The sequence below is a fragment of the Aedes albopictus genome, chromosome 1, assembly GCF_035046485.1.
Source record: "Aedes albopictus strain Foshan chromosome 1, AalbF5, whole genome shotgun sequence".
In the NCBI taxonomy this organism is placed as follows: domain Eukaryota; kingdom Metazoa; phylum Arthropoda; class Insecta; order Diptera; family Culicidae; genus Aedes; species Aedes albopictus.
In genome coordinates this window covers 130928105-130944236 of record NC_085136.1, presented here as the reverse complement: position 1 = coordinate 130944236, position 16132 = coordinate 130928105, and the positions used below count along the sequence as shown (strand labels likewise).

Genomic DNA, 16132 nt, shown 5'->3' with positions numbered 1-16132 from the left:
ACTTATTCCGTTGGAAAATTCCCTTTGTACATTACTGTTCCCGAGTCGGTCATATATATTAACACTTTCCACTTTGCAACTTTTTTGCGTCGATCCCATTATTTCAAGAAAACTAGTTAGCACTTAGTGCATGCATCATTCTAGAAAACCAACCGCTTCGCATTAGGTACATACATCTCCCATCCGTCGCCCCGGCCGGGCAGACAGAGTTGAGCTATTGAGTACCGTTAATGAAACCATGCATAAAACATAATGTTTTGCTTTGGTTCTGTTTTATTTCGATTTCCTCGGTGTCCTCAGGGCTCCCCGTCGATCGGTCCAGACACGCAGACGGTTACGCCAACATTCTTCCTCGGTCGGTCGTCGGAGTGAAAAGCTACAAGGCGATGCGGTGGCGGGGATGTTGCCACAGTGAGTTCTTCATCTCTGTATAGATATAGATATGTATCTCACACCCAAGAGTGATATGTCGTTGCATCGTTTGCTCCTTCTCGCCCAGTGAAAAGGCATTCTAACTAGACATTACAAAGTAGGCAAACACATGGAGATGGTGGATGAATGGGTGGCACACGAGGCGTGGCGTGGAGGTGGTCGACCGTCGTGTGGTCCAGACGTAAGCTCAATTTGCACTCATTTACCGCAGGCTAGAAACAATTCTAAGAAGTGTTTTTAGATCTGGCACGTCGTCGTTGTCGTCGTCATCTTTGGGCTAGCATTCAGGACACAGAGTGGAATGCGGGAGAATAGTTGACAAAATAACCATTATTCATTTTGGATATTGTTTTCTTGTTAGAGAAGTATTAATAGCATATGCAAATAGCGAAATCTAAAACCATGTATGCAAAGTGAACGTGAATAACGAATTAGTGAAATCTATATTACCACATGGATGCTGAATGCATTTCTATGCTGGGATTGCGGGGCAACAATAAATCAAACTTTTTCGATTGCTCTACCCGTGAAAAAGTTGTTGAATTACGTGCCCAGCAGATTAATGCAAGTGTCAATCATATTCGTAACTCTGTAGTCTAACAACGTAAATTTTTCTATCAATAAACAGTTTATAATGTGTAACAGAATTCCTAGTTTCAAGTCGATGAATGTAATATTTGAGTGATATGCAAAAAAAGATATCAAAAATATTGGTATGCAACTATAAACAAAATCTACAGGATATTCGACAGGGTAAGCCTTACTTGTCCACAGCCGTAAATCCCATTGTGCAATTTCTCAACCTTCTTCGGAACTAAACTATTTTGTTTTCCACACCATAATTCTTTTTATCACCTAAGCCACGATAAAACCTACGATATTGCCTGGTTCACTGGTAAGCTACACACAACCTCACCAGTCACAACACACATGTCCCTACGGCAATGCAAGGCTTGACTACACCGAGTCTATATCTGTCTACTCGAACCAGCCTGCATCCAACCACCGAGTGGTTATTGTGCTGGAACTCTATGTATCGGAAGCTATTCAGTGACACACCTCCCCCCATCCACGTCACCTCCCAGTTCAGCTGGCTGTGGCAGAATGTAGCTAGCTTTTCAACCCCAAACCACTACTTTGTGTGTGTCCAGCCAACCGGAGCACCAACAGTAGTGTGGAGGTAGATTCTTTTACTGAAAGAGAGGAACGCGCCTTGGTATAATCAAACCGCACTCTAGCTTCAGCCTAGACATCGCACCGAGTCAACTCGGGCAATAAAAACAAACCATGAAGGACGACTCCGATGCGACGGCGGTGGCGGCCCCTGAAGGAAAACCGCAGCACACCCGATGAGGTTTGAGTGAAAGCGTGTCGCCTGCCTGTGGGTTAGGTAGATGCAGTACGACCACGACCACGACCACGACGCGTTGTCGGGATTGGATTTCGTTATTTGAGTTTTGCGACGACGGGCGCAATCCGGGACAGCAGCCACCGCCGCGTCGCGCCGCGCCGTGAAGAATGTGGAAGTGGGAAGACCTGACAGTGACACATTTGTCTCCATTAGAATGGCCTTACGGGCATGGAACTGGAGCCTTGTGCTGCTGCCGTTGTAGGAAGGCGTGTTGACAGGCTCTGGTAGACACGTGTGTGATTGCCAGGAGGAAGTTCAAAGGCTGTGGTGGCGAGCGCAGTTTCGCTAACGGAAGGAAGTTGGACGGTGCACCGGCAAAGTAATCTTCGTCGTAGAGTATGCACTTTCAACTTTTAATTTAAGAATACAGAACAAGTCAAAAGTATATCATCACTTTGTTTTTACAAAAAAGAATAACGTTTTCGATAAATATAGCCATTCTGTTGTAACTTGGAATCCAGGCTTTTCAGGGACATTCTTGAAGCTTCCGGACGGGTTTATGAGGGTTTCAGGAGGCTTTCAAGGTAATTCAAGGGGATTTTCCTAGCGGCTTCAATGTGTTTAAAGGTTCCAGGTGATGTCAGAGATTTTTACATGGAATATTTTCCCTGGAACGCCCTTTGAACCCCATAAAACCCAAGGGAATACCACAGGAACGCCCCTGAAATTCTTCGGGACTTCTTGGAACGCCACTGGCCCCTGCAACCCCTTGGAACTCCCTGGAACGCCCCTAGAATGCTCCAAGAACCTCTAAAATCCCTTTAGAATACCCCTGGAACACCTCTGTAACCTCCCGAAACTTATTGAAGCATACATGGAACCCCATGCGAATCCCTGGAATACCTCTGGAACGTCCTTGAACCCCATTGGAACGTCTATGAAGCCCCATAGAACACTCCTGCAATCCCCTGTAACTCCTGGAATTAGCGATAGGCGATTTTGGATCGAGGTTCCCGACATTAAAGTTTTTGTTTAGATTAACCTATTTACGACCAGCTAACTGTTTAGAGATCAGATGCCTCGAACGCTCTGTGATCCATTTGTAGATCAGTAACTTTTGCGATAACCGTGGATTAATGAGGCATGTTGGAAGACTAGTATCTTCAGCAAAGTTGTTGAAGAGGTCAAGGGCTCTACGATACTATGTAATATAGTGCATATTTGCTCCAGTAGACACACTAGTGATCATGAAACATTTTGCTTCGATTGGTGTTGCACCCTTTGCAAGCATTAAGTTAAGTGAGTCATATGAGCCATAGTCGAGAATCATATCAATCAGAAGAATTTTATCTTCTGTAAAGTTGATCAGGACATCAAGAGCAATTCGACGATGAGCTAGTATATTATAAGTTTATCCGCTAGGTGGCGCTAGTGTATTTTAGAATTTCTAAATTTCTGTATCTCAAGAATCAGATTATATAGAAGAGTTTCGTATTCAGTAAAGTTGATTAGGACATCAAGAGCTATTCAATGATAAACTAGTTCTGTAAACTGTAAAATTCTGTGTCTCGAAAATCGGTGTACATAAAATAATTTCGAATAAGGCAAACTCGACATCAAGATCCGACAACGAATTAACTGATTCTAGGTTTATCCGCCAGATGACGCTAGTGAGTAAAGGAAATTTCAAACTGCTGTATCTCGAGAATCAGACTACATATAAGAATGTTGTCTTCTATAAAATTGATAAGGACATCAAGAGCGATCCAATGATGAAATACATATTTGTGTTCAAATTTATCCGCTACGTGTCGCTAGTATGCACACTTAATTTGGAATAACGTGTTCGGTAAATTTTTGACGAAAATAGAAGAGCGGTATACAGCTTTACTGCTTTGTTTACCTTTTGCACCAGGTTTTGACAGTTGGTGCATTGAGCCTCAGTAAAATCGATTACCGAAGCTACCAAAATAATTCTGCTGTTCTATTTTCGTTAAAAAAGTGCTGAACAGGCAATTCAGGATTGAGTGTGTGTCGTAGAAATAGAAAACGTAATGATTTACTTTAACAAAATATTTTGCAACATTTCAATGCGAACTGCCTGTTTTACTATAAAACGCATATCTAAAGCAACATTCGGCAGTTTACTATAAACTTCAATTATCTTTCGACGTCTTTTAGCACATCTTTTAACTAACACCGGCTAGAGGTTTTGACCACATTTTCAACTTCAGGTGCATCTAGAAATTTTAGAATCATGCATCTACCTATTGTCGTTGAAAACAAAAAAGACGCAGACACTATCTTCATCCAGGCTGTACAGACTGAACGAAATATAACACTAGACAACGTTTACGACATACGTTGCGCTCACCAATGGATACGGGAAAGATTAATTGCGAAAACTCTGAGCGGAGATCAAACCCTCACCCCATGGCATGATACGCTCATAAGCTTGGTGACGCTAACCGCATAGTCACGAGGCTGCAAAATATCCTTTTAAACGCTCAGCTTGGCCCATGAGACGTAATTTTTAGGCAAAGTACGTTAAATTGGCAAATTGAGAGATAAATCTGTGAAAAAATTACCACTTGTTTTGGTGGGATTCGAATCCACGACTCCGTATCGCTAGTCCAGCGCATTAACCAACTAAGCCATAGAGCAAGTTACAATTCTGTGGAATAGAAAGTCAAACTGGATTCGAAGCACCACCCTAACCAGGTCCGTCTTTCACAACGTTATCTCTCTTTCGGCTCTTAGATGCCAATTTCCCGCACTCTCGTGGCCTACGAACAACAAGTGTGCGCGTATTGTTTTTAGAATGTTGATATTGAAGCTAACTGACACATACTTCGTCACCAACCATATGATTGGTGCAAACTCAGTATGCGTTGAGCGCTCAACGCGGACGGGACGCACGACCGCTCATGCCTTTGAGATTTTCCAAGATTTTCCTTCCGAAATTCCTTCGATTGTTAACAACTTCCTACGGGAATTCATTCAAGATTATTTTCTGAATTCCTTCAGAAATTCTCTCTGATATTCCTCCAGGGTTTCTTCTGAGATACCCTCAGAATCTCCAGAATTTCTTCAATTTTTTTCTAGGATTTCATCAGGAGCTTCTTCTGGGATTCTCCAAAGATTTACATGTAGTATTTCTTCTGGAAATCTTTCTGGAACTCATCAAAAATGTTGCAGTAGGAGTTCCTCCTGGAGCTTTGATTTTAAATAGTTCCAAGCAATTTTACTGGATTATATCTTTATTTGTTTTCAGAATTCCTCCAGGATTCCTTCTTCTTGTAGGAGTTCTTCTGGGGATCCTCCATGAGCTACTTCTGGGAGTCTTCGAGGAGTTGCTTTTGGGAATTATCCAGGAATTCGTAATGCAAACCCTTCAGAAGTTCTTTTAAAAATTCCCTTGTTTCTGGGAATCATCCAGAAGTTCTACCGAAAATTCTCCAGAAGTTTTTTGTGGGAATCTTTCAGAAGTTCCTTCTAGGAATCTCGCAAAAGTTCTTTGAAGCAAGAAGAAGCAAGGGGATTCCTTAAGGAGTTTTTGGAAAATCCCTAAATCGAATTCCTGGACCTCAGAATAAACTATTGTTCCGTAAAATCCTGATACAGCTAACTAATAAACTCCCTAAAAGAATTTTTGAAGTATATCAGAAGAACTCCATTGGGGAGTCTTGAGTAATCTACCGAAGGTATACAAGGTGGAAACAAGGTGGAAATCTTGGCAGAAATTACTAAGGAAATCCGTTTTTTTTTTTTGAGTAATCGAAAGATAAAATTCCAGAACAGAAATCCCAGATAAAAAAGTTCTGTAAGAATCTCCAGAAGGAAGTTCTAGGGATTCCATCGAAAATTTCTCAAGGTATTTCGATGAAAATTACGTCAATGAATCTTTGGAGAATTCCTTCAGGAACTTCTTTCGGAAATTCCTCCAAGAATGCCATCAACATTTTCAATGATTCTCTAGGGTTTTTTACAGATATCGTTGGGTATGGAGTTTTCTCCCAGCAATTTCTTTGGGAATTCATCCAGGAAATATTCATAAACCCGAGTAGGAGAAAATAGCTGAAGAATACCAAACTCAGGTATGGAAAACAGTATACCTACAACCTGGATGAGGTATTAAGAAGCCCTGCATAAGAGGTAAAATACCTAAAATAATAACTGGTGTGTATTCTGTACATGACACGTGAATAATGACATCAGGTATGGCAATACCTAAATAATAATCGACGATTTTTCCATACAAAAGTATTTAAGTATTACTTTTGGCGAATTTCTGTTTTTTTTCTGATGAACTTCTGCAGAGATTCAATAAAGACAAGCTCGAAAGAATCCTAAGATGGCCGTCACAATGGCTGACTTTCGTACCTACTCATGATTATAGGCGCACAAATTTCATTAATAACGTAACCAATGCACTGGAGCTTCTTCTTCTAAGCTTATCACAATTGAGCAAGAACAGTTTTTTATTTGTTTTGATTTGTGAATTTAAACTATGATAACTTAAAGTTAACAAAATTCAGAATAAAAGTTGCTCATTTATTAGAAGACCACTTCTTGAGATTTTTGAAGTTCTGATGTAAAGTTGAACAGCGCGCGGTTTCAAATAGTTTGTCCTTAAGAACGAGATTCAGCTAGCCCATGGGAATTCCTCTAAGAGTTCTTACGGCAATATTTCGAAAATCTTTTAAGGGAAACTCTCCAAAGATTCATTTCTTGAGAGTTATCTCAACGATCCTTCTTGAGAAACTCCACCAGAAGTTTCCCCAATTACTTGAGGATTCTTAGGGGAAATTTCTGTAGAAGGTTTCTTGAAGAACTTCGTAAGGGATTGGGATGGAGCATTCTTTCAAAGATTTCTTCAGGGGTTCCATTAGATATCTTAGGGTAATTCCTTCAATGATTTCTTACGAAAATTCCTTCCAATGAATTCTGTGAGTTACTCTTCCAGCAAATCATTGAGGAAATCATCCTGGAGTTTCACCGGGAATTTTTCCAGGAATTTCACTGAAATTTCCTTATGGATTATTTGGTAAATTTCCCCTTGGATCCTTGAAGTATTGCTTGAGTAATTTGTAGAATAATGCTTATAGTGATTTCTTTAGAAACTCTTACAGGGGTTCTTTTGCATAATTTTCACAGCGTTGAAAGAATAACGATAATTTTCTAACAAATGTTTCTACATGGATTTGTTGAAACACTTTTTAGAGATACCTTCCTGGGATTCTTCCGGAAATCTTTGGAACATTTCCCCAGGGATTTCTTTGGAGTATTTCTCAAGAAACTCGTAGCAGAACTCTGCCAGAGACTGCTTGAGGACTTCATTTAGTAATGACAGCGGGAATGAGGGGGGAGATGTATGAGGCAAAAAACAATGGGAAAATAAAGGGTTCGTTTTTTACACATTTTGAACAAGAGGACTTTGGATTTGAAACGTCAAAAAAGAAGCAGGCAAGACAAAGTTTGCCGGGGACAGCTAGTTTTAACATAAATTTCTGTAGAAATCAGATGAAAATTTCTCCTGAAATTATTTGGTAAATTTCTTCAGGGATTGTAAGTACGTATGTAGGTAGCCGCCAACCTAGCTTAAGTCTTGCTCTGCATGCAGTTCCACTTAACAGTAAAGATTGAATTTCATTACCCCTTTGAATTCAACACATCGCTGGCGCTGTATGAAGGGCCAAAAGGGGGTGTGGTGGACCCGTTAGTAGAGATACTTACGCGAAATCCGCGGGTTTATGTGATTTTTTTCAGGAATTCGTTAAAAAATACCATCCAAGACTCCTTGAGAAATTCTTCAAGACCATCTTTGAGGAATCCTTTATAAACGGGAATGGAATAAGGGAATCCTGCAGAATTTTCCCTGTGTCTGTAAGGCATTTGTTAGAGGATTCTTTCAGTGATTCTTTCGATTTCATGGGTTGTTTATTCCTACAAAAGTTTCACCAAGGATTCTAGAAATTTTCTGGAGATATCCAGAATTTCTTTGATTGTCCCCTATGAAATTCAGGAAACAATGCCTAGAAAAGTATTAAAATCCCAGAAATGGATTCCGAAAGAAGTGATTGAAAACTTCGATTCTTGAAGAATTGCAAGACGATTCCTTGAAGAAATTCCTTGAAATATCCCCTGAATCGATCCCTGAAAGAACTTCCTGGAAGGAGATAATCTTTGCCGAGATTCTCGAAACAATCATTGGAGGTATTTTTTAAGAAACCCTAGAGGTTTGTCCAAAACAATTCACTTCTGAAATCCCTCTGAAACCTTCTGAAGCCTATGAAACATCTCTGAAACCCTCTGAATACCTTGGAACACCTCTGCAACGACCATGAGACCCTCTCAAAGCTCCCGAATTCCTTGAAAACTTCTGAAACCCCTGGAACACCCCTGAAACGCCCTTGATACCTCTTAAAACACCCCTGGAACTCCCTGAAATTCCATGGAACACCAACGAAACCCTTTGAAAATCCTTGGAGCACACCTGGACCAGAACCACTGAAACCTTCTGAAATCCCATGGGTCAACCCTGTAACATCCTTGATATCCCTTGAAAACCGCTGGAATTCTCCTCAACCTCCTTGAAACTCACTGGAACACCACTAGAACGCCTTTGAAACCCTCTGAAATCATACGGAATCTCCATAAAACCTTCTAAGACTCCCTGGAACACCTCCAAAACGTCCCTGAAACCCATTGAAAGCTCATGGAACGCCCATGTAACACCCTTAGAACGCCCATAAAACGCCCACGAAGCCGCCTGAGGCTCCTTTTTAACGGCTTCAACGGTGTTCCAGAACTGTGTCAAAGGTGTTCCAGGGAGGTTCAGGGAGTTACAGAAGCGTTTGTGGGGTTTTAAAAGGGTAGCAGGGGTGTTTAGGGGGGTTCTAGAGGGTCCCAAAGACGTCCCAGGGGTTCAAACAGTTTTGAAGTTGCTTGTGTCGTTAAAACTGCTTTAGAATACATAAAGATTCATCTTAAGGATACACCAAAACTCTCTGATGAAAACTCAATAGATAATGTAAGAGTAGAAAGCGTAGCACCATAATTGTAGTTTGGGAGGTTAATAAACTTTCATCTGATACTGTCGCGAATAATCTCAGAGCTTGCAGCTGGCGGTGCAAAGAATAATGTACTTTTATTTTGCTCATCTATCCTAGACATATTGCGTTGCATATAGTGTCACACATCGTCAAAAAGACATTCTAGCATGGAAACACATGTACGATGCTGCGTGGGGGGTTCACTTTTCCTGCTACCTACAGGGAAGCCCCTAAAAATTATGTTTTATTGGCAGTCAATTGAAGTCATTACGGCGGATGTGAAAAGAGCGAAATTGCCATTCCGAATGCCCCGCCGATCTTTTGTATGCAGTTCCTTCACATGTTTGTACTGCGCTGCTGACAACTTACCTAGAGCATGACACTGGAGGATCTTGGTTCGGCCTTCGTTCACCATCGACCCGGACGAGGATGGCTGCGTCGTGAAGCGTGGCGCTTGCATCTGCGGTTCTGCTGAAATAAGAATAAGAGAGAACGAACGAAAGAAATCCGATTAATAATTGCGCGTGTGAGGAAGGTTGCGAGCTGCTATGCCGCACCGAGCATATGTGAGCAAAAATATAGGAAAATATAAACACAATTAGCTGTGTGTCGTTGATGTTAGTAGTATGGCCAAGGCGGAAAATGATGAGAGTAATAACTAGGGCAGACTCATCATCACCATCTTTGCTTGTCATTATCGTAGATGCCTCAATGTTGCATTTGTGTGATTGATTCGCCCATCCGTTCATCATTCGCTGTTGATCATCCAATAATCGATCCCGCCGCTCAAGGCAGTGTAAAATTACGCATTTCTGATGCAGAGTTAAATGATTCGACGAATGAGACGAGAAAGTGGATGCGGTTAGACAAAAATAGTGATCGACGGTAAATGTTTTCTTTGACGATGATGAAATGTGAGCACTATCCAGTGTTTCTTCAATTTGGTGCTTGATTTTCGAAAATGTACACGGTCGCCATATTACCACATCTCCGAGTCTCTCACCCATGGCAATGCAATTCTACATGCAACCGGTAACCAGCGCCTTTCGCCAGGATGGCAGCTCTCGGATTGATGCAGCCGAGCCATGGGAAGATTAGCTGTGGGACACCGGAAAAACTTCGCGACTAATTAAAGCCAGTGTGAAAGCGCAACGAAAATGGCAAGAACATGCATGCAGCAACCGCGATAGGAGTGCACTATTCGTTCGTAGGCAATTCTAGACCGTGTCGCGACGTCCGTTGACGGCGATAAATCGCCAATTTCAACTCCCTGTGTTCCAAATTGCATCGTGTGAGCAGAAGAACCGAGATTGCAGACGGACTTGCATTTGTATAACTGACACTCGTTGGAGCTGACACGAAATGTGACTAAACCGTGATGATAATCTTTTTAGAAGTCTAAAGCATACTACTTTCTAAAATGGCATGGCCACAAATGAAGAAAATATTTATTTATTACTAATATAACGATAAACTACACAGATAAAATTAATAAGGATTACTCGTATTGACAAATACAGTCAGGATTCGTTATACATACACAGTGGGTGGTACTTTACACCCACCGCAAATTTTTCGGCTGCCTTACATACGATTGAGCTCATTTTTTTTGTGAGTAGTTGCGGAATATCGTAAGCTTTCAAAAATGAAATGAATTGGTTGAAAGACAACGGAGAAATTGCGGTGGGCGTAAAGTGAGTGGCACCGTGTATAACAAACATTGACTGTATATATTGGAATTGTGGAATTTCTCGATTACACTTTAGGTAACCAATAGCCAAGTGGATATTGTAACTTTTAACCCTTTGGAGCCAGATTGTTTCGCCACTGCTGTCACAACCTCGCTGACCGCGAACACGTTTGTTATTCTCGGTTTTAACCAGTGAATCAAAATTCAACCATCGCGCAACAATAACGACAATGTCGCAACCTGAATTTTTTGCGACATTCTACCTAATGCGACATAGGTTTGTCCCAACTTGAAAAAAATGGGATAAAGATCATGCAGCACGAGTTTAGAGATTTTTAAGCCTTGCATTGTGATTTTCGAGCCGTAACTTCGAGTCAGTAAACACTGCAACGCTGCTGAAGATGTATCATCAAAAAGTTTCGAGTTTGGGTTGGTAATAATTGATTATTCATGAGTTGGAAAGTACGCAACAAATTCAGCTTCCGTTTTGTCTGCAACAAAAATTTTCGGGATCATGTCATTATCTGTTACCCAGTTGGGATAAAGAGTAATCGCTGCGCCTTCTTTGTTGCTTGTTTTGTGCCTCTTTTGTCTGACAATTCTCTTCACTGGTTTTAACGCTGGGTTTATATGTGTACCCTCCGATTCCAAAGGGTTAAATGATGTTCAAATGGCTCCTTAGCTTGGAGCAGAAGGAAAGAAGCGCTCGTTTAACAAACTGGGAGTCGGTTTTTAGTGCGCTTTGAGGACAGTTTAAATATGCGCGCATTGCGTGAAATTAAACCAGTTCCCGGAATTTGTATCCATAGCCTATCCGAACCAATCCTGGTTTCTGGTGGCAGACTTCTAAGCTTCTGTTCTGGAGTTGAGGTGTACGAACGAAGCTGATCTAGTCAACACAAGAGTTGGTTTCGAAGCAACTGTAACGCTTCTTGAACACTTCTAAACCCACTTAAAATCCTCTGAGAAATGCCTCCGAAAACCTGCTGGTCGTCGCCCCATTTCGACCGTTCGCTTCTCAACACGCTCGTCGGAAGGTACTCCCTACTTCACCTTTCCTACATTCGGTCAGCAAAGAGCTGCAACCGTTTGTAGTGTACAGTTTCTACGGGAGTAGCTCAACTGTCCACATTTTTGTGCGCTCTAGACACCTTTTCTCGTAGCAAGTGGTTCGGAGTCAGTACTTCGGTTACAGTGGAGTCCAGGATGTCGTCAACTTCCACCCATCATCGGGCACACGCATTGCCAAGCCGTGTTGGGGAATGCGCCCCCAGACGCTTCACAAAAAAGTGTCGGAAAGGCCGGTGGCGGTATCCATGCACGAAGATATTACGAAAGCGAAGAGTTGGGATTTACAACCCGGGTTGAGGTGCCCGGGATGCCCAGACACCTCGCAGAGAGTTTCAGAAGGGCCAATGGGAGTGCCGTGCATGTCGTAGGCAAACGGATGGGGCTTACAACAGGCAGGGTTTGAGTTCCCGGAATGCCCAGACGCCTTGCTGAAATTGATGGGCCTAAGATGTTGAAGAACTAACCAGCGTACTGCAGGAATCAGGCTTTCGAACTTAGGACAGTTTCAAATGAGCTAAATCCGTGAGGATTAATATGGGCTGATCTACCGGGGTGGAAACGGCATCACGCGGATAGCCGCAGCTTTTATGGAGAAGATCGAGATTCTTACAAATGTCTAGCCCGGTATCGAGAATCCCGACCCCTGTAGAGTTATTATTATTATTTTTCTTTATTATCGAGATTCAGCCCTCGGCTGGTTCATCTCGACCCCTGTACAGGATAGGAAGCTATCAAACCTTGTGGTTAGAATATTGAGTTCTGATTAACTCGCGGACATTTTTTTTTACCGTTCGCTGGTCTTCCACAGCGTTGTTGCCGCGCCGGAAACGATTCTTAGTCCTTTCGTCTATTTTGATAGAAAGGATGAGCCAGCTATTTGGTCCATGTCAGTGGATCTTAGTTACCGGAAGAAGGTTGGTGCTGGCAATTGCTCGCAGTACGTGACCCTCTTCATCTACATAGAAGAGCATTTTTTCCTGAACCGGGCGTTTTTGCAGCTATTGCTGCTCCTTTGTGGCAGACTGAGAAATTTAGACGATGGAAAAAGGACAAAACACTGATTTCCACGCAGGTAGCGTCAACAGGGGTCGAAGGAAGTAACCCGAAGATCACCCTAAAGTAACCGTTGTATAAGGGTTCGTTACTGTACTGCTGTATGCAGCATGGTAGTCCCATGTTCTATGGGGATTCCTATTAACATGAGCATCAATGCAGCATATGGCACTATAAGGGAGCTTGCCCCGTAGATTGGGTCGGGCGACACATGTGAGTTCTAGGCCGTAGAAATGGCGACTGTCAACGGTTGCCTTTGTTCCTCGAAGCCGGAGGTCCCTGTTGTTGGAGCGATGAGGCTCAGAAATAGTACGGATAAGGTTGATCCTGCAGTTGACCTTCATCGAGTTAAAGTGCTCGTTCAATTGTTGGTTTCAAACTATCGAAACTGCCGGAGAATGTTGTGAGTTTGTGGGTCAATCCCTTCCATGCGACCAGCTCTCAGCCTTCGTCGGTCCGGTATGCAGCTTTCCCAGTCTGTTCTGACCAAGGTTTTGGCTGATACTTCCCACTTTCTTGCACGTCTTCGTCGGAACACTTTTTCTCGCTCTCGTTTCTATGAATGAATTCAAACTCTGGGTGGACAGATAGGAATCGTCGAGGTTTTCATCGTCGTCTTATTCTCGTAGTCTCGTGTTGGCTTCCTCGCGTTCTTTTTGTTCAGCTTGAACAGGTACGTGTTGATTCTGCTGAAAGGAACTGCTTGCGAAATGTCCTTGACTACCTCTGTCAGTTCTACTCCTCAACTCCTCATCCATGACCGCCACGTGCATCTTTAACGACTCCTTGTTTGCAACTCCGCTTGCCATGCCGTTCTTCTTCTTCACCGCGCATCTGCAGCTTCAAAATGTTAATCAATCTTTCGCTGTTCGAATGCACGCTGCATCTCCCTATCCTTATTATGCAGTTGCATTTTCTCCTTCAACATTTCAAAGTTACGCTTACGCTTTTCTTAACGCTCACTGTTGATTTGTTTGCATTTTTGCCTGCTTCTTAGCGTCCTTTTATTTCTTATGGCACTCTTGGGCCTTCTCTGGCAGTCGTTGCAGTACCACTTCTTCGGCAGTGTGACCTCTTCGATGCCCACGCAACGGATGTGGAAACATTTCTGACCATCCTTCACAGCCGGTCATCATCGCATCGCGCGAAGACGGACCACAAATTGCGCACGGGGTTGCCGTCATAATAGAATAATAGTCATAATAGTTTGGTCGTGGATGGACTGTTCGCGTCCATCGGGCAAAGTCACTTTCCCTTACGACATTGAGTAGCACCACTCCAGCTCTCACAATGTAAACACGGCGACAGCGCAAGACCACTCACCGGCGACGATGATGGCAATGATAGGCAATGATCAATGAGAGTCTAATGAAGGTGGGGAAGAAGACACTTCGTGTGCGTGAGATCCGTGTCTAGTGCAAAACATCTCACTACTACAAGCAAAGCAAGACCACCCCCCCCCCCGTGTCAAATAATGACGTCACCATTTTTGTTTACATTTTTCTCTCCTTACTAATACATAGCCATCTCTTCTTCTTCCCCACCTGTACTATACTTTCATTGAGCGATGATGATTGATGATGACAGCTGCGAGCGAGCGTGCGAAACGACAACAGTGTTGATATTGATATTAACACTCACGGGCTTGGGCGCAACCTCCTGTCAAATTTTCATTCATGAAATGAGCGATCAGCTGATCCAAAACGTCTCGTAAAATGGCTCATTGGAGGAACGTTTGCACGCCACGCGTGAGTGACCCGTGAGTGGCTTTCTTCAGGTAGTGCAGGCAGTCTGGCTGAGCCAGATGAGTAGAATATTCTGGAATGTTTTATCCGATAAAGTTGGAGAACTTTCTAGATGTACACCCTTAAATGAAACAACACAGCACACGAGTAACTTTCACGCAGCGACCGAAAAGACAAAAGAATTTTCACGCAGATTTGTGTAACACCGGATCAGCACATTTTTTGTGTTGATCCAGTGTTACACAAATCTGCGTGAAAATTCTTTTGTCTTTTCGGTCGCTGCGTGAAAGTTACTCGTTCCGCTGTGTACATCGAGTTCTGCGTGTACGTTGTGGTGGGAGAGCAGTATCACCGAACAACGAAATAGTCTGTTTTGACCCGGCTAACGGTCAAGTGATGTTTGTTTGTTTGTTCATTTATTAACGACCCTTTAATCAAAAATGATCATTCGGGTCGGAATCTAAATATAAATACAAAAAATAATAATACAAATTTCATTGCTGTTTTCTCCGTTTCTCTCTATCAATACTCCTGCGTAACCATTTAATCCATGCGTTCATGTCATCATCGCGGTCGGGCTCGGGATCATCTTCGTCGTCTTCATTGAATTCAATGCTACTCATATCGAAATCCGGGCTGCGTTCTCTCTGCGTTTGTTCAACTTTACGAAAGAATTTTTCGTTGCTATCCTGCTTCTTTCTCGGTGGCGATGGCGACTCCGTTGTTGGTTTGTTCGTAACCACCACACGCTCGGGCGGCTGTACACTGTGTTGCTGTTGTTTGTTTCTCCTTCTTTTCCCGCCGCCGGTAGTAGCGACGTCTACGCTTGTTGGTCGGTTTATTTTCCACCACCGTGGAGTAGCTCGAACGGATGTTCGGCTCGTTCGCTTGTTTGAGTGTCGAGCTACTATCGCCCGCGGGATTGTTGGCTGTCGATTGATTGTCAGGCTTGATTTTGTCTGCTTTTTTATTTTGTACACATGTACTGCCAGGATGCAGTGAATGGGTACAGTGCTTGCATGAAGCAGGTTGATTACGGTAGGTAATCAAGGTTTCTTGTCCTTGGATCGTAACGAACGATCTGATATGACAGCGAAGTGTCATAACCGCTACACGTACCCCAGATGAAACATTTTGGTAGGGGAATGATGGACCCCAACTTAACTCCTTCACTTCGTGTACATCACCGAAGTGACGTAGATAAACAGCTATACACTAAATTCTGTTTTTACGCAATTTTTTGTTCCGCGTAAAAAAAATCGTGTAAAAAAAGTTTTCAAAACTTTTTTTATCGGATCATCCTAAAATTTTGACAGGGTATCAAGGATGATAAGAGAGATCTCTGGTAGAAATTTGAGCCCCATTGGAAGTGAATTGCGACCAGGAGAGAAGAATCTTTCCAAAAACACATCGCGTAATTTCGAGAAAATCGTGTAAAAAAAAATCGTGTAAAATAAAACCGCGTAAAAAAAGATCGTGTAAAAAAAGAATTTAGTGTATCTTCGTTGCTTACACACTCGGAGAGGTCATGAACTTTAACCTCCGTACAACCACGGTCAATCGTCAGCCTTCCACTTCGAGCTCGTGTCGTCCGTTGTGTTCTTGCACTATTTTTTCGGCCATTGCAAGATCGGCACATTTAACATGCGCGCATTTCAAAGAATGATTAACCCGGGAGCGGTCGCGTCGTGTACTGAGTACACGCACCATGAAAAATGCACGCATGTGGTACATT

The 16132-nt window shown here is 42.7% G+C and overlaps 1 protein-coding gene across 5 annotated transcripts in view; it reads right to left on the bottom strand.

Moving 5' to 3' along the window:
- The window catches only part of LOC109422974 (protein sidekick), a 385272-nt gene that overhangs the window by 94385 nt on the left and 274755 nt on the right, over positions 1 to 16132 (bottom strand). For 4 of the 5 annotated variants that reach the window (XM_062845385.1, XM_019697875.3, XM_062845387.1 and 1 more), the window contains exon 3: positions 9208 to 9309. In XM_062845385.1, the coding sequence (XP_062701369.1) occupies positions 9208 to 9309 (102 nt within the window). The remainder of the gene's footprint in view (positions 1 to 9207; positions 9310 to 16132) is intronic. The other variant, XM_062845386.1, reaches the window with a different exon arrangement.